The sequence below is a fragment of the Grammomys surdaster genome, unplaced genomic scaffold (assembly GCF_004785775.1).
Source record: "Grammomys surdaster isolate TR1022 unplaced genomic scaffold, NIH_TR_1.0 721, whole genome shotgun sequence".
NCBI lineage: Eukaryota > Metazoa > Chordata > Mammalia > Rodentia > Muridae > Grammomys > Grammomys surdaster.
This window is the reverse complement of record NW_021605140.1, coordinates 1,055,476-1,082,610: the sequence shown is the minus strand read 5'-3', so window position 1 is coordinate 1,082,610 and position 27,135 is coordinate 1,055,476. Positions and strand designations below refer to the sequence as shown.

The 27,135-nt window shown below is 48.1% G+C and overlaps 1 protein-coding gene and 1 long non-coding RNA gene across 5 annotated transcripts in view; one reads left to right on the top strand and one right to left on the bottom strand.

The window, feature by feature from the left end:
• Positions 1-26,528, top strand: part of Rgs6 (regulator of G protein signaling 6) — a 529,723-nt gene extending 503,195 nt beyond the window's left edge. For 2 of the 4 annotated variants that reach the window (XM_028782175.1, XM_028782174.1), the window contains exons 16-18: positions 2,969-3,058; positions 6,622-6,675; positions 25,616-26,528. In XM_028782175.1, coding sequence (XP_028638008.1) covers positions 2,969-3,058; positions 6,622-6,675; positions 25,616-25,666 — 195 coding nt within the window. In that variant the 3' untranslated portion in view covers positions 25,667-26,528. The remainder of the gene's footprint in view (positions 1-2,968; positions 3,059-6,621; positions 6,676-25,615) is intronic. The other 2 variants (XM_028782177.1, XM_028782176.1) reach the window with 1 other exon arrangement.
• Positions 1,940-6,408, bottom strand: LOC114633603. Its single transcript, XR_003713211.1, has 3 exons — positions 6,388-6,408; positions 3,032-3,119; positions 1,940-1,992 (listed from the first exon to the last, which is right to left on the bottom strand). It is a non-coding gene; the product is annotated as an uncharacterized LOC114633603 (long non-coding RNA).
• Positions 26,529-27,135: the final 607 nt, after the last annotated feature.

The window sequence follows — 27,135 nt, the reverse complement described above, 5'->3', positions numbered from 1 at the left end:
ATGTGTGTGGTGTGTATGGGGGTGTATGTGTGTGGTGTTTGTGGTGTGTGTGTGTTTATAAAATACATTTTTCACATGTCCTTTATCTGTTCATAAGCTGATAGGCACCTCGATTAATTCTGTGTCTTGGCTATGTGCCTTTTGTGCTGGGTAGGGAGGAGTCTTGGCACAGCCTAGCCATTGTTCCAGAATTCTCTAGCCAAGGTAAAAAAAAAAAAAATAGCCAGTTCCCCACCCACACCCCCAGGACTGGCAAAGACTCAGCAGTAAAGAGGACTGGATGCTCGCTTTTCTAGAGAACCTGGGTTTGATTCCCAGCACTCACATGGCTGTTAACAACTGCCAGGTACAGGGGACCTGATACCCGCTTCTGACCTCTACAAGCATATCATGCTCCCAGTACACAGACATATATGAAGGCAAAACAGCCATACATTTAAAAGTAAAATAAAAACAAAGAAAAAAAATATGTCCCCCAACTGATTTGAGGTTCTGCCTCCTCCATACATGGTGTTTCTGGAAAGAAAAGCCAGAAAGAGTAACTGACTGTCATCTGGGCTCTCTCTCTTCACTGACCAGCCTCCCTTGCCTCTGGCCCTGGGGCCTTCGCCCAGCTTCCTGGAGGGACAGCAAGCATCACAAGGGATAATGCTTCCTTCACCAGACCAGAGGCCAAATAACACTCTACCATCTCAGATGGTCCACTCTCCCTCTCAGCAGCACTGTTCTCAGGACAGACAAGCTTGCCTCACGAGACAAGCAACCCTTTTGATAAGAATAGAATATAGGACCTAGCTGCAAGTCAGGGGTTGTATTTTTGTCCCCTGGATCTTCTCAGAACCCCCAAAGAAAAGCAGCAGCATTGTCACCATGTCTCCTTCTCCTAGACGCCACCTTGAGGCTGGGAACATGTGCCCATGTGCCCATGTGCCCCATGATCTGGTTGTGAAGGGTCATGTTCCAGGCCAAGAAGATGGCCCTGGTGTACACAAACTGATTCAACTACATTATGATTTCTAGGTGTGTATGCGAGTGTGTGTGCATGTGTGTGTGTGCGTGCATACACATGCATATATGCACATGCCATGCATGAGCTCACAAGCATGTCCATATACAGAGTGTACGTATACAGGGGCCAGAGGAGAATGTCAACTATCCTGTTCTATTATCCTTCCCTTTATTTCCTTGAGACAGTAGCCTGGCAGGCAGCAAGGCCCAGAGATCTGACCCTCCTGTCTCTGGCCCCTACTGCACTGGGTTTGTAGGCACACATGCAACCATGCTCAGCTTTTTACCTGGGTGCTGGAAGTTCAAACTCAGGTCCTCATGTTTGCACAGAAAGAACTCTTTCCCACTGAGCCATTTCCTCAGACTTTTTAGGCTATTTTTAAAGTTGGGCTTGTTCTTTAGAGACATTTGTAGATCCCAGAGAGTTGTTAAAGGATACAGAGATGGAACATTTATCCAACTCCCCCATGGTAGCATCTTGCAAACCTGAAGTAGACTATTGCACTTATTGTAATGGCGTAGCAGCGTCCTCTGATTCTATGTATGTGTGTATTCCATTCTTCACACCTGTATTATAGGGCTAGTGGGGTCCCGTGTCTGCTCCGCTATAGGGCTCAGGCTGCTCGGGGAGGCAGGATGTGGGAAGTTTGACCATACTTACCCCACGCAGGCACTGGGCTGGTATCAGGCTATGGGGAAGCCACAGGACACCACTCCAGGGTAGGGGAGTGTTGAGGTTCTGGGGACAGCTGAAGCTGCAGGAAGTCCGGGCCATCTGATTCTCAGGCTCTTGGGCACCTAGGTGCTGCTGGGAGCCTCAGAAGAGCTGAGAATGGAGTGGGGACCCGTGGGCTGGATCTAGCCCGGGGCCAAGGAGGGAAAGAGGGGACCTCTGGCTGGATCCTTCAGGGAATGAGTTCTTGACTTGGTTGGCAGGTGGCTGGCTTGGCTTGGTGGTCGTGGCTGGGAGCGCAGAGAGGCTTCCTATGGGAGATTAGAGGCAATGGCTCTTCAGGGAGATGTTGATGAAAAGAGACAGTCCATGATTTTAAGGCATTTATTATCATGGTGGAAAATGGTTGAGTAAAACCGTACCCCCTTTCTCAGGGTGGGCCTGAGGTTAAATGCAGGGAGGAGCGTCTGGGAAGGAAAGCTTAATTGGCTAAGCCCTTCAGGCCTTTAGGTACCTCATTAAAATGGAGATCTGTCTTGAGGCTACAGGACCGCAGGTCACGTCCTCTACCTGTGGTGGGGCTTGGGGCATTGCCCTTGCATGACTGATGGCCACAAATCTATGGCGGGCTGCAGCCTCATGTGAGGAGCCTGGTGTCTGGAAACCAGGCAAAATGCCTGCTGTCCCTTTAGGGTCACCAGGGGTTTCTAACCTTAGCTCCACCAGGAACCAGGGTGCCTTTCATGGTCCTACACTGTATCACCTGTGTAGATGTGTCAAGATACAGAACCACCCATCACCACAAAGCTCCTTCCTGTTGCCTCTTATGACCACCCAGTAATCTATTTCTCTAATCCATCCTTTTAAGAATATTCTATCAATGGAATCATATAGTATAATTGAGGGCCAAGGTTTTCGTTCATCCTAATTTCCTTAAGATTCTCCCCAGTTTGAGTGTATACCAGTAGTTTATTTCTTCCAATCGCTGTTACTGTGGCTTTAACCATTAAATACCCCAACATGACACCAAGACCCGATTGCAAATCCTTTGAAACGTGAACCTCAAGGATCTCTCGCTCTACAATAGAAAATGCCATTTTGTTTATTTCTTTATCTCTTGGTTTACATGTGACATGGGCGAGGTGGGACACATGGCTAGTTTTCCTAGCTCCATTTAAACATTCCTAGGTCCCATTGCCCATCCGCCCCCAGGTCAGTTGGGTTACAGTTTCCTTTAGCTCCAACTGACGGTTCCTTCTCTGTCTCCCTACTCCTCTCTGTCCCCAGGAGCACATCTACAAGCTGATGAAGAGTGACAGCTATGCCCGCTTCCTACGGTCCAATGCTTACCAGGATCTGTTGCTGGCCAAGAAGAAGGTATCTTGGGAAGGTCAAGCTTGCCTTTCTTAGCACTGTCGACTCTTGCTGCTGCTTGCTGCTGGTGTGAAATGAGAATATCATCCGTTGGGTTTTATTTATTTTTCCTTTCTTCTCTCTCCTCCTGTCTGCTCCCCTCTAATTGTAAATAGTGAGAAAGGTTACAGTTCCAGCCTCTCCTCCTTCCCCAACCCCATATCCAGGATATTCAGTCTTCGGTGTCCCTATGCCTTTTATGTGACCAGACATCATTGTCACAGTAGTTCAGCCTCAGAATGTCAGGTTGGCAGTGACCCAAGCAAATCTCTTAGGATACCAGAGAGACTTTCACTGCCAGTTTCATCCAGTCATTCACAACAGTCCTTCCCTCTTTAACCAGACTGGAAAGGGAGTAAACAAACCCAGCTCCATCCTGGGAAAGAAAGTCTTGTTAGTGTTAAGGGGATCTTTCAGATATCTAAATAATCACCAAGATTGGCCATGGGTCCCTCCTTGCTATGCTGTTGCCTCGAAAGTTTTTCCTGATTCTTGGAACCAGGAATTAACTTCATTCCAACCACTTCCTCCTCTTCCACTTGGAGTTAAATCATGGCTCTTACAGCCTGTGGAGTCTTGGTTCACAGAGCCCCAAAGCCCTCGGCATGTAGGTGGTGAGGGGGGCTGGAACAGGGACAAATTTAGCTAGATTTCTGGGGAGAAGGAATGCAGAATGGTACATGGGGCTAGGAAAGGGAAAGACAAGAGAGGGCTTGTGAATCTAGAGAGCCTGCCAATCCTCTGTACACTTCAGCTCCAACCTGAAGCCCATGTGTAGTTAAGTATGGCTCAATTTACACACACACACACACAAACACACACACACACACACACACACACCTCTTTCTTCTTCCCACCAGGTCTTCAAACCCTGTCCCCAAGCACACAGTTATTCACCCACAGGCTTTCTGTCAGGTTGCCTCTCAGCCTCACATCCTTCTCTGTGTATTGGCAACTGTTCTTCATGTTTGGCGGCCTGCCTATCTGGTTGGTTCCATGTAACTCCAGAGTCCTGAAGAACATATACGACCACCTTCCCGTGCTTACAACCCTCAGAAGAGTCCCAAGACTCTGAGAAAAATGAAAGGAATTCTGGAAGGTCTATTGTCAAAAGTTCAGCTCTGGTGGTTCCCAAGCCCCTCCTTTGAGTATAGATGCTGGGTTAGAGAATGTAAAACCTAGTCTTTTGCCAATTCCCTTATTGGAGGATGGGTTCTAGTAGAGAGAGGTTGAAGCTTCCACTCACAGTGACTCTGGTACTCACTATTTAAGCACTGAAAAAACAATATCAAGGTCATAGACTTGGGGTACTTATACCCCAATCTCATGGGAGAAAATCAAATGAAACATTTCTTATTTCTTGAGGCTCAAGACCCCCTAAACTGACTGTATTTAGGGGATACTTAAGGCTCCAGCAATCTCACCAATCTATGCCTACCTATGTAAACTTTTGGGTCAAAAGCATTTCATCTCCCCGTGGATGTGAACACAAATGGAAGATTCACCTCAATCCAGAAAGTGGGCTGAACCAGCTGAGTTTGCAGATCCTTCCTACTCAGCAAAGCCTTCAGGAGGTCAGTGAAGTGGGGAAGGAATTAACCCCTCCCTGGGGAAACTTACAAATGAAGTTCATCACAGTTATCCCTGAACCCTCCAACTAAGGGATGCTCTTACAGCAGAAAGCTGGAGAACCGGCTGATGTCTTTTCAATATGGAGGAGTTATTTCCCCCAGGTACTTTCTTCATCCATGTCTTCCTGAGAGTCTCTGGGTATCAGATTTGATACTTAGCAGAAGGTCCAGAGCATCTTCTGACTCCAGTGATACTCATCCTGTGATAGCAATCCCCAGGTTATAAAAGGGTATGTGAGATTTCTGCCCTCCGGCCACAGAGGTAGGGTAAGAATTGGCCTCCCCTTTTGTCTGAGAGCCTTGCCTGATTGAGTCTAGAAGCTCAGCAGTCCTGTCTTTCTTGACTCTTCCTCTTTTCTGCTATCTTCAGAGGAGAGGGTAGTTGCTCTGGAGAACTAGACTCTAAGGGTGGGGAGTCTAGATTTTAGTGATGTAACAGCGATGCTAGTATTCCACAGCAGCTCAAGGGAGACCCAACTATGTGGCTAGGGAGACCTGGCATGGGCTTGACTTGACTCAGTAGCTACCATCTGGTACCTTTAGGGTGAGAGCTGAGCTTTGCCATCTCCATAGCAGAGTGGGTACAGCCAGACATGGTTCCTGCAGGCCAGATGTAAGAAGAAAGCCCAACCCAACCCTATGGTCATGTGTCATTTGTCTTGTGTTTTCCTTCTGCAACTTCGTATCTGTCTTTCCGGAGCTGGCTGAGTCAGCAGGGGGCATGGGTGGATGCCAAGGATGGCTGCCTTTGCCAGACCCTTCTGCTTCTAGCACATTCCAGACCCACAGACACCTAGCTGCTTCTTCAGTTCCCGAGTTGCAAGTATTTGCTCTGTATGTTTTGTGTGTGTGTGTGTGTGCACGCGCACATGAGTGCGTGTGTTGTCGCTACCGTGTGTGTCCTCTGAATTTGTCAGCCTTGGGCTCAGGACCTGAAAGAGGGGCTCTAAGTTAAGCGAGCAGGTATGTGGGATAGAATTCTGTTCTTTCCAGGTAGGAAATTTGGGGAGAGGATCAGGGCCTACACACACGACTCTTTTCCTCCTATGAGGCCTATAGACCATTCCATGCTTTTGCATTCTCTTGCCTCTGCTCCTTGAACTTTAACAGTTACCCAGGGAGGCTCCTGGGGCTCCTGGAATACACCCCGTGGATAGCTTAGAAGCGACACCACTTGGGAACCAAGAGAGTATTTTCTGCTCAGAGCACGGCTTGTCCTTTCCTGAGGCCTCGGAGCCTTTGTCACTGCAAAGGACTTGAGTAGACTCTCCTTGCTCTCAGGACACAGAAAATCATGAGGAAGCCATTGAAAATAGCAATGTTCCTCTAAGCAGAAAAAAATAAAATTTCACGAGAGAAAACAGCCCTGACCCACACTCGCAGATGAATTCAAGGACTTCACCTCCCCAGTGGCTGCTTCCAAACAGCCTGTCAGTATCCCTCCACTACCACACACGGACAACCCTCAGAGCAAGTCTGGTCTGTGTCACCACTTGGAGGCCCATACGGCTGCCCAGGGGCCTCTTGGCCACAGCCTCCCAGGACTCTGACTGACTTCAGAGCACAGCTGAGAGATCGCCCTGAATAGCAACCAGGGAAGGCCCTAGAGAAAGCAAAGGCTCAGTGGTACCACCCATGGCCCTTCAAGAAGCCCATTCTCACCTTTCCCTCCCCTGGGCTCCACAGAGGCAGTGTGGCTCTCCTGAGCTTCTGTTTCCCCGACTCTCCATCGGCTCTGCCAACAGCTCTGACTGCTTCTCTTTTCCCATTTTGCCGCATTTGGCTTTTGTGTTTTGTTCTTTAGCTGTGGCTGCTGCTGTTTAGAAATCACGTGTAAGCTGAAGAATTTTTTTCCCTGTATTTTTCTCCCTACCCTTTTTTTTTCTCCCCCTAAAGCCAGAAAGTGAGCAAGGTCGTAGAACTTCCCTAGAAAAATTCACCCGCAGTGTGGTAAGTTCAGCTGATTTTCTGTCCTCCACATTTCTTTTGCTTTTGGTCTTACAAACCTTTTTTTTTTTCCTCCCTCCCTTTTTGGTTGTTGTCTTCTTTGGGGTGGGAGGGGGGGTCCAGTGCTTCCCCTCCCCCCACTGACCCCTTTTCTTTTGCAAGTGTCTGCAGCTTCTCTTCCAGGGATGGAATTGCTAAAATGGACAAGCAGCCCCCCTCTGCAGAAGGTTCACAGCTCAAGGCCCAGCCATGAGCCCAGCCGCAGGTGGGACCCTGTGGCCTCTTTTCAAGGCTCTGAGGAGAAAGGGACCTTACTGCTCCAGGGGGCTGGGCCATCTGTGCATCTTCTACAGCAGCCTGGGGAGAAGGCCTTGAAGCAAACCATGAACCAAATTGGCTGAGAATTATTCATTTTTTTTTTTTAAAAAAAAAAAAGAAAAAAGAAAGAAAGAAAATCGAGATTTCCCTCTGTGAACCCTGACAGTAGTTGTGTTAGCGTGGGTTGCTGCTGTTGCTGCTGCGTAGACGCCTTTTGCTGTGTGCAGAAAGCAACTGTGCTGCATGGGTCGTGGCAATGTGGTCTAGCTGGGATGTGTGTGTCAGTGGCCTCTGCATGGGAACCTACAGCCCTTAAGGTCCCTTGTCAGCCTTATTTGCATAGTGTGACCTAGAAGGAAGATAGTTGCTGAGTCCCATAGCTGTACCAAGCACTTTCCAGGGCCAAGGTTTTATCAATCTCCTCAACCCCTGATCCTGACAATGAGTGAAAACAGGGTTCAGGGTCGCTGTCCCTGCAGGGAAATGGTCTTTCCCCTTTACACACCAGCTTAGAGAACCAGAGGCTCACACACTGACACAAAGCAAGGCCAGATAAGAGCAGTTCATGAGGTTCCTATGGGATCTATACCATAAGATTCTATACCATGACCTGTCATAGCATAGGGCAGAACCACCTCCTCCTTCAAAGCCTAAGGCTTGATACACACTGACTAGTCTAGAAGGAACCACTGAGTTCTTGAGACCCTGCCTGTATTGTTAATGTCAAACTAGTAGCAACCAAGATAGCAGTTGGGATAGCACATGGCACTGGCCACCTTCCCCTTCCCGAAGAGTGGGGCCCACTGATGCTAACTTGCCTTGTTTCTCCACCTCTGTCAAGGAGCAAAGTCCTTGTATACATGACTCCTGTATCATTAGTATCTTTTTAAATAGTCTAAGAAATCCTGGGTTGAAAGCCACCTAGCCATTTTTCCATCATAGCTGGATGCATTTTTAATGGCATTTAAACATGATTTTTGAATTCACCAAATGTATACATCACAACACCTCAGGGAGATGGCAGTTAAAAAATAGACGCTCCTCTTCTTCCTTGTAGGTTTTCTCACAAGAGAAACCAGAAAATGCAGACTATGAGACCTGTTGGCCCCTTGCCTAACAGCTGGTCTGCCATGGTTACGTGGTCATGAAGATACACTGTCAGAGGCCAGGTCCATGGGACCTCTTCTACCCCCCAATTGCTTCATAGAAAGTGGAGGGCCTGAGTCCCAGCAACTATAGATGGAGGAGGTTTAGAATTGAGTTGACAAGTTAAGAGCATGCTGTAGAGGCCACTGGGACTCTCAGGTGCAAACTAAGGAGTCGGGGGGGTTCATTTCTGGAAAAACTGAGCTCTGACAGCCCTGTGGATGCTCCTCAGGGATACTTGGGAGCTGAGGTATAAGAGGGGAAGCCTGGTACTTAGACAAGATGTGCAAACATCTTCAGGCTGTCTTCCATGAGAAGTGGGTATCGGAATGGGGAAAGACGGTCTCAGTGGAGCTCCAAGGAGCATTAGTTGCTGTCCCTTGCCCTCAGTAGTGCTGTTAGCTCGGTGGATCTCTATGTTCTATTAACACAAGCAGAACAGGAAAGCGCCTGCTCCTCCATACATCTGCCATACCATGGAGATTCACAGAGAGGCTGTTGGGAAGCCGAAAAGTAGCCCAAGCTCCCAAGACTTGGGCATTTATGGACTAAAGGCTCAAAGTCTTCAAAATGATTCTCTGAGTTTCTTTCATGTAGGGAAGGCTCTACTAGGTGACGATTCACGCTTCCTGGTTCCATGATGGTCGTAGATTGGACTTGACCCTTCCATGCTCATTGTGTGCTATGAATAACACCCCGATCGCACAGGTGGAGCTAAGTCTGGGAACACGGTCATGGCTGTAGAGATATCATCTGTCTTGTAAGGCAACTTGAACTCAGAGCACAAGAATTCGGTCTCAACATCCCAGTATTTTAATCAAACATAACCAGCCAACCAATATGCAGTGCAGTTTGGTATCTGTTTTCTGAATATTATTCATAGACACAAAGTGTTCAGCTTCTCTGAAAGATTCACTCATGTTTCCTGTGCTACACACTCACCACTAACAAAGTGAAGGGATGGTTTAGTGTCAGTCCCATGTCACTGAGATCAATGGACAGACTATCCATATTCACTACTGATGGAGAACTGAGAGGAGAAAGAAAGGCAGTTCAGTAATAAGGGCATGGGATTGACTGCCCTTTAAAATTAATCAATGGGCAGTGGGTTTTATTCAAGCAGCTGGATAGCCTAGTCAGGTGGAGTCTTATTAGGACTGGAATTCTCCCCTGGAGCATGGCGATGTTCCTTTCTTCCTTGATAAGGGAGTGACATCCTCAGAGAGAAATTGTCCATTCTCTCCGAGTCTAAAGGCATGCCATGACATGGAGGGGCTGCCTGTCGGAGGCCAAAGACATCAGTTCCTTAGGAGTAGTTGCGTGTTTCATAGAGACGTGTAAGGCTATGCTTTTAAAGAGCAAAGGGGCCTGGCCATCCACAGAAGCAGTGCTGGGAGGGCTTCCCTCCCTCCAGTGGAAGTTTCATGAGGAAGTCACCTGAGACTTTGATGTACCAGAAAAATATCGAAGGTGTTATGCCAAACATCATGTCATCTAACAGACTGGAACCAGGGAGCTTACCTAAAACCTGCTTATCTGCTGGCAAAGGCCTAGGTTCAGAATCAAATGTGAATGAAAGTCTGCAGTGGGCTGCAGCTAACCCATATGTACTTTATTTTGGGGTGAAAAGCAGGACTCCCTCTGGTGGGCCCAGCCACGTGTGTGTACCCCTCTGGACATTCAAATCACAGGCTTCATTCATCTCAGCCACCACTTGTCTCTCAGATATCCATGTGTTGTTAATTACCCACTACTGTAAGCAGTAGCCCTTGTTCAAAGATTCCCTAGCTTCAGAAAGGATGATAATACATAACAGCTTTTCAAGGCTTTCAAACATGGGCTCAGGCCAAAGCGAGAGTCTAGAATCCAAGAGCTAGCCATCAAAGTTAGACGGTGCTGAGAGACCAAAGAAAGGCACAGACAAACCCAGGATTGCCCAGGACACAGTATATCAGGGACTTAGCATCAGAAGCATGCTCTGAGAAGCAGGAGGATGAGAGAGTAAGGGGCATGTATGCCAAGCCAGACAAGAATGAGCCGCGGCTAAGTACCTGGGGTTTCCCAAACACTCTTAATGTATAATGTATCAACTGAGAACCAGTCCAGGTTGCAGTGGCCAGCAGGAATGCTTGGTTGGCTATCTTTGTCTTGAAGTTTTTTATTTTATTTTATCGTTTTATTTATTTTGTTAACGGGGGTATGTAAGTACAGGTGCCCATGCAGTCCAAACAAGAGGATTAGAGCCCTTGGACTCAGAGACACAGATGGCTGTGAGTCATCAGAGATGGGTACTGGGAACTAAACTCAAGTCCTCTGTAAGAACAGTACCCAGTCTTAAGTCCCTTTCTGAACTCAACCCAGCTTTACCTTGTCTTTCTCTCCAAGACCCGTCCTTTCCTCAATGGCTATGACATTCGAAATCCACATTAGGGAACACCCAGTGATCCTTGTGGGCCGCCTCTTTTGTGTCACCTTCTACAGGGTCCTCTGGTGGGAAGCCACAGAGGAGGAGAAGGCTGTCCCCAAAGAAGGACTACTCTCCACTGCTTAGCACCCGCTAGCTTGGCACTCTGTTGTCTTCCTGGTTTTGTGGTTGAGAGATGGCAGGCTGGAGGAATGAGTGGCCTCCGGGCATGACTCTGGCAGAGGATCATGGGCTTCTGGGGAGGCAGAGCCGGTGAGAGGAAACAAAAAGGGCTCACCAAGGAGCAGCAGCAACATCATTTTCTTTTGGATGGCAGCTGAAGCCATCTGGTGTGAACTCTGAGCTGAGGAAGAGAAAGTCCCTTGTCCCTTGCACACAGTAGCAGGAAAGACACCCCAAAGTATGATGGCATTTAAATGAAGAGAAATAGTAGCCCCAGCGTGTCTGGAAGCCACTCCCCTTTACCTTCCTCATTAAAGCCCCAGCTAACCCTTGAGAGTTCTATCAGCTCTAATTCTGGACTGCAAAGACAGAAAACAGGTACCTGAGCAGACTCAGGAGGCTGCAGAGGAGAGAGGTGAGGAGTCGGTTTCCGCACACCCCTAGGAGATGTGGAGGGGTGTCTTTGCTGTGGTATTCTGTAAACTCCAGCAGGAAGGGCTGGAAGCAAAGGACTCCTTGGCACATGACCAGTGGCATCTCTGTTTTGGGCTTTCCATTCTTTTGTGCTGCCTGCCAAGATATGCACAGTGGGGTGGAGGAAGTCAGATGGAGATGAAGCCCAGGGAGCCAGCTGTCATTCCTCAGTCCCTTCTCTCCTCAACAGAAAACTAGAGAGAACCTTCTGGAAGCAGAACTTGGCACCTCACTGGGCTCTGCTCCACAAGACTCCAGTTCCAGGCCAGAGTTAGAAGGCTGGAGCTTTCAGGAAGGTTTGGGGAAATAGAGTAACTGACCCAGTGGCAACACCTCCTTCTCCCTTTGCCTCAGTGTCTCCTGAGGAATAGCCTGGTAGAACAAGTCTTCAAGCATTTAGACTCAGCAGAGTCCCAGAAGGCCTGGACCTTAGTCAGAAAAACTTTTCAGGTCTTCGGCCTGAGGCAGTTGGCTGAAACATCTTACATGGGATTGACTTTGATGGCAAACAGTCCTTAGGTCCTATTGGAACCACTGCATTTCAGATGTTAGAGCCAGCCTATCCCATCTATCCAACTATAGGGATGCCCTGCCTAGAGACTTGTGTCATAATATGTAGGTAGGGAAGAGTGAAGCCCTGCTGCCCCAGAGCAACCTCAATGTCACCTGGGATTCCCCAGTGCAGTGTAGCTACTGCCTAACTGTGTGATCTCTGGCAAATAACTAGCCCTCTCTGAAACCTATTCCCTGTATAATAGTTTGGATTGGCTCATCTCTAGCACTCCCACCCAGCTGGGAATGTTCTGCAAGTGTGTGCTTCTCTCCACACGGGGATTTCTGAGCTGTATGAATCATTCCCAAGAAAGAGGAGCTGCCATTTTGTCCCAGTAGCTACCTAATTCATACATATCGGCCATCCTTGGAGGTTGGAGGAAAAATGGTATAATGGAGTCAGAAGTATTTCCACAGACAGGCACAAGTGGCAGGGCTGAAGCCATAGGCTCCCTGACTTATAGACAGGCCCCTCCTTCCACAACCCAGGGCTCACTCCTGCATTGAGTACCTGGAGGGCAGAGGGAGGTCACAGAGAACAAGGAATGATACCATCTTGTCTTGCCAGCTCAGCCGTCCCACTCTTCCAGTCAGCAGGCCCAGTGGCAAGAGTCAGGGACAGGTTGTCCAGGTCAGCTGTGTGGTACAGTGGCCCCAGTATTGTTGCTGCTGAATTGGGGTAATGTGTATAAGACGAAGAGTGACCATCTGGGAGTCACCAATGACACTCGGAGCTTCAACACTTTCTGCTTCACTTGGGGACCCTGGACACATCACTGAACACTCTTAGAGATGAGTAAGAGGGTCTGGGAGAAAAATGATGTCACAGTTACGATCAGTAGCAGGCAATGCCTGCTCTAGTCTCCGTCCTCTTTCTATTCTGGCCCATGGAAAGTGTGGTAAAGCTTATAAGTCTGTAGCTATAAAAATGAGAACATAGAAGTCTGATTTTCATAAACTATAAACCATGAAGCAACTGAACCAGCCTGGCCATTGGAAGACAGGGAAGATACCCCAGTGAACTGATCTCCACATCAGGGTCTGGGGGTAGGAAGGGGGTTATTTTTGTTTTGCTCTGTTCTGTTTTGTCTTTATATCATTGTCATTTGGGGGAGATGAATCATCCCTAGACCCTGCCACCAGAACCCCAGTTGTTACAACTAATGATTCAATCTGACAGCTGAAATCATCCCAAAATGCCCTGGCTACCCAGCACCCCTTCAGAGAAGAATCCTGTTAGTGGTTCAGCCTCAGGACATTGGACTGAGCAAGTCTCTGGGATGGCTACTCTCTGCTTCCCCTCGACCCCTACACCACTGTTCTTCTCTTTCCTAGACCCAGAGTGCATGCAGTCAACTGAAAACCCAAGCCCTTTGAGGCAGAAGGCTCAGCTGTGTGTTACAGCAGCTGATTTAGATCCAGATCTCATTCTTGCCAGGCTCCCAGCACAGCAGACTGGGGGCAGACTGTGTGTATGTGCCAGGCAGGGATCTATTTTGAGAGGTGACCTGAGCCCTTTGCCATCCTGTTGCCTCCTGGCCACCCCCATCCTGCTAGAAGGAGATCTCACTTTAGCAGTGATAGTGGGGTTGTAGGATTTCAGCCTGTTTCCTGTCACTGTGTAGCCGTCTCTGGCACATGTGTGTCCCCATGCAGCTACATGGGAACTTCGTGGGCTTCCATCTGTCCGGTGAGCAGGCAAAGAGTGAAAATGAGCCAGGAGCCTGCACATCAGGAGAGATAGGCCACTCAAGAGACTGTACATGCCTCTTTAGGGAACAAATCTACCTCAATGCTGCCAGCAGGATAGAGCAGAGAGACATTTCCAGGCATTACCATGCTTACAGGTCCTGGAAAGAGGACGAGGCTTGCTAGGTCAAGGTCAAGGAGACTCAATTCTATCTGTTATCAAAACAGTGCATTGAAAGAGAAGTAGGGAGCTACTAAGACCCTCAGGTCTTCTCCCCCAACTCCCCAAAATGAGTCAATTTGAAAACAAGGTGGTAGGTACTTCCCTTCATTGAAGCAGCAAGTAAATTTCCCAGGTTGCAGTGGGATTAAGAAAGCACAGTGTCCTAGAAGGAAGGCATACCTATGATGTGTGCATGGTAGGAAGACTGTAGGATGCTGCTTAGAAGCAAATGGCTGCCTTGGATACTGAAGGAGAGGGGAGCAGGCTCAACACAGAGGGACTTTCAGTGCTGAGGTGTCTTTCCTAAAGCTAAGGAGAGAAGGGTGGTTGAGGGGTTACAAGGTCTATTTGGCTGGAAAGATGAGACAGGGCCCAAACAGCAGGTGGTGGGTCTTCCACACGCCTTCATCATAGCCAAGTCCTTGTGGCCCTAGCAACAACAGCACAGTCCCAAACAGGAACATGCCCCATTGGCTTAACATTTGGCTTAAAAAAAAACTTCTTTCTTCTTCTCCTGGGTAACCCTAATAATGGCAACCCTACTACAGGGGGAAAAACATAAGAGAAAATAAACTATTGTTGGTGAGATTTCAACCCAAAGATTGAAAATAATGTTTACTCCCGCTCACCTCTCCCACCCTCTGTGATTGTCATTTCTAGCTTGAAGTTGTTGTATCAGAAATGGAGAAGGTCAAAAGGCCAGAGGAGTGTTCCCTGCCTTGAGGAGTTCTCTCTACCTTGAGGAGTTCACCCTGCCTTGAGGAGTTCTCCCTGCCTTGAGGAGTTCTCCCTGCCTTGAGGAGTGTTCCTTGCCTTGTGCTGCCTGGGCATTTTCATGCTCACACTCTGTATCTTATCCAGGGTTTTGATAAGCCAAAAGAAATTCAGGAGAGAGAAGGTCTGTGAAGGTCATGTCAAAGGAGACAGGAATAGATAAAGACGTTTGGCCTCAAGCAAACCTGATGTTCATCTTTGTTTCTCAGAATAAATGAACCCATCTTGATGTTCCCAAAGGGTAAAGCAGAACAGGTGGATAGAAGACATGGGGAGGGCCACTCTACTGGAGAATATTCTGACAGCAGCAACTTGCCAGCCATGGTGTAAGCCTCACTGAGAGTGTTTAGAAACACCATGGTCAAGAACACTGCAGAAGGGCTTTCTGTGCTGAATTCCAAAATGTCTTCCAACTGGGATTCTGTACCACACTAAATACTTCTTAAGGGATCTTGCCATGTTTAATTCAGTGGTCTACTGGTTGTGGGAGATGTGAGTGGGATTTGAGGAGGGAGTTTACTGAGATTGGAGAAGAGGGATTCAGGAATCTGCCTTGGGAAAATAATAAGTAAGCAGTGATACACAGAAAGCAAGGGAAACTCAAGAGACAGAATTTCTGCCATGCACACATCAACTGTGCCTCTCCCCTTCCCTGACCTTGACCATTTGCTGCTGCTGCTGTAGCTGAGCCTTGGACAACAGGGCTCTCTTCCCTGCATGCCTGAAAGGAGGTCAGCCAGAGAAGGACACTGGCACTAGTTGACACAGGGGGCTGGGCACAGTGTAAAGCATAGAGCATCCTGGCCTTGGGTTGGAAAAAGCATGTCTTGTCACAATTCTCACCAGGATGTGTATTTTGTTGAAAGCAGAAAAGACATTTTACCCAATACTGCTGCAGATTCCAGATGATGAAGCTATCGCCTAACATGCTCCCAAGGGCTTCAGACCAGAAACAGGGTATCCTCCCTGTACATCCCCCCACCTCCTGGGTGGACTAGGGGACTCGTCTTAGACTGGGCTCTGAGGAAGAATGGAAGGGCTTTTATGTCACATTCTTTTCAGCTGTCCTAAGAGCCACTCTATTGCAGATGACACTCCCTCCTCTCTGGTGCTTCACCAGGGGCTGCTTTCAACTCATCGTGAGATTGTGTAATTATGGTGATTACAGCTCGTGGCTTTTTCCCTCTCTTCATCTTTGCTTTCAAATTCATCGAGGCCTCTCATTAAACATGGCGATCCTGGTAAAGTCGGAGAAGTTTTAACAAGTTTTTTTTTTTTTTAACACGGAAGAAAGCTCAGACAGAGTTGGTGGTCGGCCAAGTTCTGGATTTATCCACGTGCCTCTGACCTTCATCTCTTCCACAAAGAGTAGGCTTTCATAGAACCTCCATGTCTTGTGGGACACACAGACTGTCCAGCAAGAAGCAAAAACACAACCCTGCAGTCTATAGTAAAATCAGCAGGCAGAATTTTCCCTGGATGATCCTTTAAGGTTCCAGAGCATCCATAAAGGAGGCAACCATTATCCTATGTGGGTGATCATGACCACAGGTCGTATACTCCATGGAGGTTTTCTTGGTAATGATACAGAGCTTCAGACCCCATCATTTGCTTGTCCTCAATCATAGCTTTCTTGACTAATTCCTAGGTCCGTAGGACATGATGAGAAAGACCACCAAGGAGAATGAGTTGGGTGGTAGCCACCAAGGTAGTCCTACCCTGCCCTTCAGTAGCTTCTTCTAGGTTTAATATCAAGTTCCCTTTATGGCCATGCTCTCCAGAGACAACAAGGACTGCCTGGTGCCATACATCTTGCCACCAGGAGTATATCTTTAGTGGCCTCTGTCTGGCCCCTCTCACCTGGCTTCTCTTGACCTTCCAGCCTGCTGCTGCTCCTAGTCAGTTACGCTGGCTTGTGTCCCTAACTTGACAGTGGAGCTGCATTGTGATTAAGCTGTACTGACTACCTAGAATTGAATGTGAAAAGCTTGGCCGCAACATGTCCCCACTTCCATTGTCATCCCTACCACAAATGGCCTGCTTGTTTTTGCCTTCTGAGAGCTGCATCCCTTTAGAGCTCATAGGAATTCAGAGAAGGAAATGCGTCAAAAGCAGGCACTCAAAATGGACTCCCCATTCATCATGATATGGTGTAAGAGCCTGGAAATGACGCTGAGCATAGCTGGGGATGGATGTTGGTTCTCCTCCAATTCTATCCCTGAGTTGGATGACCATGAGGAGATCCTCTGAGCCTCAGTTTCCCCCACCATATAGGAAAAAGAATAGTAAATGGCGAGATGTGAAATTTACATAGAGCACACTGTTGGCAGCCTACGTGTTTGATAACCATTTAGTATTATTTTTCATGAAACACATTCTTAGTTCTCCGTTTATCACCTTACGTTGTTTGCAACAGAGTTCCGTGAGGTAGGTATCTCTGTATTGACTTTACAGTCGAGGGGTGAAAGAAATGCTATGTGCAAGGTACATTTACTACAATGGCGAACATGATAGCAACTCAGTGTGTGGGAGCCATTATTTCTGGCCCCTTTTCAAATTAGCTTAGCTCCTCTGCTTTGCTGGGGAATGGAGAGGGACTATGGTGCCTAAGAGGCCAGCCTCTGGCACGTGACCCATTTCTTGTAGCTCTTAAGGACTTCCCAGGAAGCCTTGGGGCTGTGAGTGTCATCTACACAAGAACAAGAGGTGGGAAGGGCCACAGGTAAAACATTGACTGTGTTGCCAACACTTGGCCTCTGGGCTTCCATGGAGACCCAGGACTTTAAGATGCCTCCTTCTTCTAGACACAGACCACAACTGGCTTTGTCTACAAGAAGCCTGTAAAGCCCAGTCCTCCCAGCACACCCCTCATACCAACACAGCCATATTTTCAGGGCAACTCACCTCTCAGCCATTTGCCTGCCTGGAGCCACCCAGAACAACACAACCTCACCAAGGCCAGTTGCTCAATCTGCCGGATAAACAGTGGTTTCTATTTTTTTAAGCACTTATTACACAGCAAGGCTCTTGAGAGACTCGGAAGCAAGTGGCAGGGAATGCTCTCAAACATCTCCATAAACCATGTCCCTGGAGTGCGGGCTCCTACTGCTTGTAGCATTGGAAGAAACAGGGGTGACACAAATGGAGTTTCCTGAAGAGAATTTGGTGTGTGTGTGTGTGTGTGTGTGTGTGTGTGTGTGTAAAGGCAAACACTTCAGGTTTGCACTGTTGTCAAAGGTTGGTATGGCTGGAAGCTGATATAAAAATCTCTACCATTAACCTCATAGCTGCTTATGTATCTTGCATGAGATGCTTATGTAAATATTTGCCCTGTGAACATGCACATATGTGTACACGGCTGTATATGCCTGTGCACAGGTGTGTGCACAGGTGCATGCTGCCTCCTTTTTGATACACACTGAGGTGTTCAGTATATGGCTCACGTGTCACCGTATGCTGCAGGCCCGCATGCATGCGCCTGTGCATGGACTGCATGCCTGTCATGGCTGTAATGTGTACCTGGGCAGGGGCTCCTCTAAAGCCACAGGTCTTCACAGTTTCAGCTGGATAAGCTATTCTTCACTTCCCTTCCCCCAAACACAATTCCCTAGTGCTGCTGGCGCAGAGTCAGAATGGCCGCCGCGTTTCACCCCCGAGGTGGCTTCCTTCCAGCAGTGGGTGAGTGATCCCAGTGACTACTCTCTCTAACCTTGGGGATCCTTCTGCATAGACATGTTCCCCAATCCAGCTAGATGATCTATCTATCTGTCTGTCCGTCCACTGCTCCTCTTCTCATGTATTGGTCCCACAGACAGTCAGTGGCACACATTTCTTGGTATTCCTGGTTTTGGCATCTATGGTTGTTTTTTTTTCCTTCCTAAGAAACAAGAAGTTGAGCATCCCAGAGATGTTGTCAACATGAATCCTTTGTCCTGGATTGTCCTAGGTATGGATCCTTATAGTTCATGTTTCAGGGTACCCACTTCCTAACAGCTTTGTAGATATTTTCAAACCCAATCACAGAATCCTTAGGTTCCCTCTCCCAGATAAAGCTTTCAGAATCTGTCCTTTGCAAGCCCAGGACTGAATTCTCAGGAAAGTCCAAACCCTCATATCCCCATATGAGAAAAAAGTCTGCAGGGAAAGACAAGTAGGAAGGTTCTTTGAAGCTAGGGATTTCAATGGCCTGAGGTTCTGTCCAGGAGAGTCCTGACACGGCTCCTTAACCTGTTCCTTTCCAGGGTTAGAATGCCCAGGTGCCTATCTCATAAAATGCTGAACTGCAGCCAAGGCAGTAGAGAGGAAAGAGAAATGAACCGCCTTCTCTTCATATGCCTCCAAGCGCACATTGGTGTTCATGAAGTACTCTGCTTTGGGTGGGCAGAGGAGGGCATGGGGCAAATCAGGAAGGTGACTTCTTGCCCACTAGGCTCTGACTTAGCAGATATTGTAGTTAGGGACACCAGCCAATGTATGTGTGTTTGCAGGAGAAAAGTGCCTTTAGGTGGCTGGCGTTGAAGTCTTCACAGATCCCCTGGAGAATCTCATATGTGTTCAGTATATGGCTCATGTGCCAAGCAAGTGATTTCTGCTGTCTTATCCATAATATCGAATTGCTAAGCTTCCCCTGCATCTACCCTGGAGTTGTAGTAAAGGGTTATTTGAACTTCCCTGTTGAAAGAGAAGAGCACCCAGTTGCTGCCAATAGCAACATAGCTGCATCCCTGTTTTCTTGAGTCTTTCGCCTTTGCCTAATTTGGAGTAAACCAGACTTTAGATTCCTGTGTACATTTAGGGAGGAGGAGAAGAAAAACCAGGAGGCAGACACTGTGCAGGCCTCAGGCAGCTGTGCTACTGAGGGCTTTGCAAGCAAAATGCCCTCTCCCAAGCCTTCTCTCCTAAGACCACCAAGAAGTTCTTGCAAGCTGAGAGTGGAAAGGGCAGGTTGCTCCCCTGGAGTGAGGAGAAGAGATTGATGGCCTTCCCTGAAGTCTGGGGTCGAGGGAGCAGATTCCACTGCAGAGGAGGTGGAGCAGCAGGGCAAATGGAAATCCACAACTTGGAAAGGAGGCCAGAGAGACCATGTCTGGGCATTCTGCCACCAGGCCAGGGCTCAGCTACTGAGCCCTCATCTTCCCTGGCATCCTTGCCTGGTCCTAGATTAGACTCTATGCAGCTGGAGGAACATGGAAGAAGGTCTCCCATGGCTCACTGACAGTCAAGGGTTAGCTCTGCAAGTGCACAATCATCCTGAGTGATGATTTGATGAGAGACAGGAACCAGAGTCCATGAACACCATTCAGGGAGGGTTCCAGAGTCTCTCAGGGATAGTCCAAATTGGGCAGTTGGTCTATGATGACACGAAATGGGTTATTTCTAAAGGGATCAAGTTGACTTTGGCTGACCCACCTCAGAAAAGGCAATCTCACATCTGCTTCTGTTCTTCTTGAAGTCTCTATAGGAACGCTCAAAAGGCACAGAGGTGGCTTCCTCTGGTGTGTCCAGCCATCACTCCTATAAATCTGTATGCACCAAACTATACAGATATACCTTTGTGATGTGCTGTCTTATAGAATACTCAAATAGAAAGAATATTTTTAAACAAATTAAAATGCCCTTCAACTCCAGAGAGAGTTCAAAAAGCTGAGCAAGACCCTTAGAAGAGTCGGCCCCAGGAATGGGTCTGCCATGAGGCTCCCACCTGCCTGACTCCCTGTGGCAGGGTGGAACAGTCCAGAAATGGCCTCTTCCTTCTGGTGCCACTCTGTCTGGCTCCACCGTGGATGCAGCCCAGGCTGTCCTCAGTACATCCCATCATCTGGGCTCTCTGTCTCTTCAGCCCCCCCCCTTTGCTTACAAAGTCAGAACAAGCTGAGAAAATATGGGGAGTTGAAGATGTTTGAAGTTATTGTAAGTACAGGTTCTTCTACCATCCCATGCCAGAGTGTCTCAAGAAGTAGTTCTCTCTCTCCCACTATGCTCTCAAATATCATTGAGGAAGGAGATGTCATGGAATTCCTCACGCTTCCTATCCAAATCAATCATTTTGCCATACTCATGCAGGGAGAGGGAAGACACCATGAGTTCTGGTACCCAGGGAAAGAAAGACATAATGAAGTTAGACAGACCCTCTGGTTCTCCCTCTCTGCCAACCCCCTCACCAGGATTTATGCCTTTGCATCAGGCTGGGGGCGGGGGGTTCTGACTGCTCTCCATGGCTCACCCACCCCTTCTCTTGAGCCTGTAATTCTACATATGTCCATCCTCAACTCATAGATGACCTTCACAGTCCTTGAAAGGACAGCCCATCTCTGAGTTGGTGTGCCCAATCTGGCAGAACACTACTTTTCATTAGCAAGGATGAAAAATGCCTATGTGTCACGCCAAGGGGTTCAGCTGGGATCAATGGAAGCTAGAAATAGTGCCCCAAATTAGTCCTGTACAGAGAGAGGAATCTGAGTTTCTCCCAGGTGGGAGGAGGAGGGAGCAGTCAGTTTCTAGAAAGGCAAAGATGGACCCAGCAACTAACGAAGAATCAGGAGTGGAAGCTCCCAGGCAGTGATGAGACAGCTGGATTCCTCTCTCTCTCTCTTTCTCTCTTTCTCTCTCTCTCTCTCTCTCTCTCTCTCTCTCTCTCTCTCTCTCTCTCTCTCATATCTTATTTCTTACAGTTTCTCCCTTGAATTGTGATTGCATACGATAAAACTCACAGATCTGAAATACAGGGGTCAATGAATTTGACAAATGCACACTCCCATGTAACCTACAACCCATCACCCTATGAGGTCCCTTATGGTTCTCTCCACCTCCCCACCACCACCAGTGCCACTCCCCTCTCCCAGGAGCAGACAAACCCCATTTATAGCCTAGATTTTGATTTGATATATTCTGCAGGCTTTCAACTTCAGTCTTAGAGCAACTGAGAAAATCAGCCAGGGAATTCTATCAGCTAAAGTGTCCATATTCCCTTATATAAAAAGGGCATCCCCTACCCTAAGACCCTAGGTATTTGCCCCGCTGTCTCTAGTATGCCCTCTGACCCCCAGGGATTCCCATGAGCCACAGCTCTCCTCTCCACCAGTGAGTTTCTTAGCCCCAGTCTCCCAGGTAAGTAAATGGCGGAAGTTTTTAGTCACAGGGTCATGCATGCTTTGATGGTTACTATACAGAGGTGCAATGCCCAGAGCCTCAGCATGGCCAGCAGCATGTTGGTCCTTCCTCCAGCACTGCACAAAGCGGAGCTAGCTACGCCTTTTGTGCATTTTCTTTCAGAAACAAAGGCTCTCATAACATCTTCTACCAGGTTTCTAGCCATCTCAAAGGCCACTGAGCTGAAATCATCCACTGGGGACAAGGGGCTGAATATGTGGGTGTTTGTTTGAGTCCCTGGTCCAGGAAATTTAAGCATCCCAAGTTCTCCTGGGTTACACTTTTGCTAAGTGTGTGGAAGGTAGAAGGTGCTTTGTCTGTGTGCAAAGCTGTGGTGTCTCTGGAATGTACCTTCTGCAGTTCAGTTCTTAATCACTGGACATTTTTCTCCATGTGGACAAAGGCTGCCTGCTGATAGCATTTTCAAACATTCTCTGCTGCTTCACTCAGCTACGCCAAGGCCTCAGGCTGAGCTGGCTGCTGTTCTCTGGCACCACAATCTGATCTCTTCTGACCGGAACTGAGGCACATCACACGTTCACACCCCGAAACACTGCTGCCTCTGTAACTCTGTAACAAGTGCCAGGCATGGGCAAACTAACCACTCCCCTTCCTTCAGAATCATCCCTGCTGGAGTCAGGGATGGGGAAAAAAGTAGAGGGAAGAGAGACCCCTAGAGGGTTCAGGAGGGGGCTCTCTGGGTAGAGCAAGAGCCTGAAGCAGCCTGCAAGCCCACTGGGCATAGCCTCTGGGGCAGCTCACCTCAGAACAGACAGCTTCGCCTCTAGAATTTCACTTTGATCCCTGAACACCACAGGAGTCTCTGTTCTTCAGAAGGCTGCTGCTGAGCCGAGGGGAATCTCATGATTTCTTCCCCCAAAGCTCCTGGCCATGCATCCAGCCCTGACTGCCTCCTGTGTGATTAACTTCCTTACAGCCAATAGCCCAGCCTCCCTCACTCGGGTGATGGCATGGTGGGTGGATTGCAGCTATACCATCTCAGCTGAACACAGTTTTTGTCCAAGCCATCCCCAAGCCCTCCTGACCTCCATGTTTAGCGTCAAATCTGGCGTTTGGTAAATGTGTGAGCTCAGCAGTAAGAGACAGACCAAAAGGCCACACTCCACCACCTGGATGCTGAAAGGCAGGTACTGATCCCAGGAGCAGCTCCTGGGCTGGTTAGCCACCTGCTTCATCCCTGAAGTTCCCAGAGATGAAGGGCTTTGGGAAGAAGGGGAGGGCCTGCTATTTGCACGCTGGCCACAGGTCCTTGGAGTCAGAACTATGAGGCTGAGTTCTGGCAGGAAGAGATTAATTATCGCTTCCAAATCCAGCCAGACTCTTCCTCTAGAGCTGGAAAAGGTGAAGGGTGGGGGTGCCTCGGGGTTAAAATTACTCAGAACAATCCTCCAGGAGGAAAAAAAATCTCTAGCCTGCCTCAACCCACAGCCCCTCTGCAGCCAAAATGACCTCACTAATGAAGATGGAACTATAATGAGGGTTTGGACAACTGGTAAACCTTACTTTCTTTGTCTTTGAGTTCTTAACACACATTTTTATTCAGATTTAGTGGGGGGGGTTTCCATTGTGTCAAGTATAGCAACTAAGACACAGTATACAATATACAATGTTTAATTTGTGACCCTGGTAGAGGAAAAAAGGAAGGAGAAGAGAAGCCAGATTAAGTGTGTGGCCACTACAGCAATAGGCTGCACCTTTCATGTGACCAGAAGAGAACAAAGGTGACAAGAAGTGATCTTGTCATCCCAGAGGGCCCTTAGACTCATGTTTGTTTTCCAGAAAAGGCATCTATACTCAGTCTTATTATTCTTGCCCTTATGCCTATACTGAAAAGATACATCCCAATTGAATCAACAGGGACACAAATGTTCCCTGCTCCGTGTGAGAAAGGGTTCCTTGGAGCATGAGAGCTAGGCTGGGATGGAGGCCTTAGAAGCCAGTGTCTGTCTTCTAAGGGCACTGTGGTATTGTCCTTGATGTAAAATGACTGTCCTTTTAAGAGATTCTCAGACTGACATAGGATGGGCTGGGAAGATGACCACATAACATACCTGCCACACAAGCTTCAGAAGCTGAGTTAGACACCCAGAACCTATGTAAAAAGCTGGATGTGGTTATAACTCCAGCACCAGGGATGGACAGAGCTGGATCCCTGGTGCTCTCTGGTCACCTAGCCTAGGCTACTCACATGAGTTCTAGGCCAATAAGAAACCATGTCTCAAAAACTGAGGTGGACAAAGTGCCTCCTCAGGAAAGACACCTGAGGTTGTCTCTCTGAACTCCACATATACTTACATGTGCCTGTACAGACACACACCACACACACACACACGACTGACATAGGAATGCTCCAAGATTTTTTAAAGCTGTTTGAAAAATCTTTAGCCTAGTATAAACATAGGTTGCTGCAGGCTGAGTTTAGTGTATCTGAAGACTGAGATAAGGTTGTTGATGGGGAAGATTGTGTGTGTGTGTGTGTGTGTGTGTGTGTGTGTGTGTTTGCATTTGTGATTTTTTTTTAAGATAAGGGAGAAATGAAAGAAAAGAAAGAGGAAAAAATGGGAATAGATACAGACTCCATGACAGCTTCTGAGGCAATTCCATTTCTGGACAAGCCTTCATCCATGCCATCGGCCGTCTCAGCTAGCTGACTGTGTCCCTCCATACAGAGCTAAGCCAGATGACACACAGCCATGCACCCTGCCAGCTCTAAGCTCTTGTTCGTTTATTAGCTCTGCCCATTCTCCATCAATTCATCAATCAGCAGGTCTATTGAGTACCCTACTAGGCTTCACCAACCAGATCAATTTTTTTTAATTACGTCCAGCTTACATGCAGTCAAGCCCAGTAAACAAAATGAGCCCCCACATCCTGCTTGGAAGTGAGCATGAGGAACGGCTGGCCCGTGCATTCTCACTGCCAAACTCCACAGCCCTTGCTGGTGGGGGGATCATCTGTTGCCCTCTGCAGATGGTGACAGATGTCAGTGACCCACTGTCAGTAGCAGGATGGGCTTTGAATGTTTTCCCAGACATGGCGATCAATCTGCTTGGGGTCCAGCCACATTCTTCCCTGAGACTCCTGTCCTGTAATAGCAATCTCTAAAGGGGGTGTAGAGGAAGAGTAGAAACCATGTCAAAGAAAATAATGGCACTGACCAAGCCTCGTTCATCCTGTGCCTCCTCCTGCTATCCAGTACTGAACTCCCTCCCAGATCATAGGCTTCTCAACCACCCCTCCAAAGCCTGCAAGTAACTAGACTTTCCCAGGACCTCTTTGTCTCATAGACCAGGCCTCAATGATTCTGAGAATAATGCAATGGCAACGTAGGATTTAAGTGGAGTTCATAGTCTTCCCAGTTCAGAGCCATCACACTTGATACTGCCTTCGGGAATCAGGAACATCAAAGGCGGCAGGATTGCAGCTCCCTGACACTTCTAAGGGGGTGCAGAAAACACTGAAGGACCTAGTCATGTTCACAGTCACAGCACCTAGAGCCAAGAGTCCCCGAATCCTCTGTGTCAATCTTTCATTTCAAGTAGGAGTCATAATTTTCAGATTTCCCGTGACTAATTAATTCCTTCATTTCTGATCACACGGATCTGTGGTCTTCATCTATTTGTGTCGACGATTCCTGACCTCAGACTTCTCCAGCCTACCTTTTCCTTACACACTAGAGTGAAGTCAAGTCGCAGGGCAGCTCACAGGCAGTAAAGAATCTGAGGGCTTTAATGGCTAGGCTTTGGTATGTAAAACTTCCATAACCCAGCAAGAGCACTAGCCACATACACACTCACTCCCTTAACCTGCCCCAAGTCCTGTTTATCTCAGTTGTTTCTAGCTGAGATCCCATAGAGAGATCCCTACCAACAAGATCAGCTAGGATGGGTGGTTGATCTTTTGGCCAGAGTGACTCCGAAAACAATTAATTCACCCGTTTGACTCTCTGTCTCTGTCCCTCTGTGTGTCTGCACACCTGTGTGTGGTCTCTGTCTTGGCTCTCTCTGCAGGGAAAGTCGCTGGCGGGCAAGCGCCTTACGGGCCTGATGCAGTCCTCCTGACCGCCCCGACCCCAGGCCCAGGGCCCGGGCCCGCAGAATACCTGGGCAGGCGACGCTCCACATCCAACGACAGAGCTTCCTTGAGGGGAGATTTGGTCACTGTGAAAGAGAAAGAGTGAGGGCCGCGGAGGGCACTGATGGGAAGATGCGGTGGGTAAATGGGGAGACCAGAGAGAAAGAGTCCATGGTGCTGGGCCAGCCAGGAGAGGCCCTGCTTATAGCCTCTCTCTTGTACAGCCACGCACCAATGCTTATTCTCAACAAGGGTCCATTTCTAATGTGGTCAGAGAATGTCTCATGGGGTTCCTGTCTATCACTCGAGATGTTAACCTCACCTATCCAGTGGTCTGTGGAATCATGCCTTCCAGCAAGCTTCAGAAGGACCCTGGGCACATAGTATTAAGCATCACCTCCCTGCTACTCTCTCTAATGCACTGACAGTGCTCACTGTTACCTGTTCCCCCTCCCTAACTGGTAGCCACCCACGTCTACTGGGTGGGTGACAGATGCTGCTTTCACATAAAATGTCAAAAGTCACATCTTCAGCCCTAATGACCCTTCAAGTTCTCTCCACCCTTGTGAGACCACATTTTTAAGAAGTCTCCATGAATATGGTGGCCACCCCTAGTTCTCATCAAATGTCCAAGGGTCCAGAGCTTGAAGAGGTACTCAGCACAGATAACGGAGTGTGTTGTTTAGCCACTGAAGGTTCGGGTGACAATCTTTTTAAAAGATTATTACTTCCTGTCTTCTGATTTTAACCCTTGCACCTCGGCTTGTTCCCTTGTATTTTACTCACAATAAACATGGCCATGAACTCAGGGGCCATTGGGCTTCTCCCCACTGGTAGCCCAAGATGGAAGTTTCTGGAGGTGGATGAATTGTAGGACTGGCACATGGCGGTATCCTACCAGGCCTGGCCAGACTCTCACTGGTTTAGGGCCCAGTTATTCTTGAAGCTTAAACACAATATGCAATGATAGGTCCAGCCAGAGCCACAGAATTCCCTTCCCAACCTTATTCTGAAGACCTAGCCAAAGCACCCTATTACGTGTAGTCAGTCATCTAGGACTAGGAAAAAGCAAACTGTACTGGAGCCTGCAAAAGATCTTCTGTGTTCTTCAGGTAAATAACTATTCGCCAACCTGGCTGTGAAGTCTTGTGCTTAAAGTGTCACATCAGGTCCAGAATGAACACACGGGCGATGCTTGGCAAATGGTCACTAGTATGGTCATTGTCATTGTTACTATGATCACCAGATACCCTCAGATGCAGATATATTAGACAGCATGCCTTTAAATTCAAACATGTTCTTCCACACACACCTGCCCTGCCAACACCTATTGGCCCCTCCTTTGATCTATATATGGCCATAGGTGAAAACGCCCCCTTGAGAGTATATAGACAAAGAAGCAAAAGGAAGGAAGGAAGGAAGGAAGGAAGGAAGGAAGGAAGGAAGGAAGGAAGGA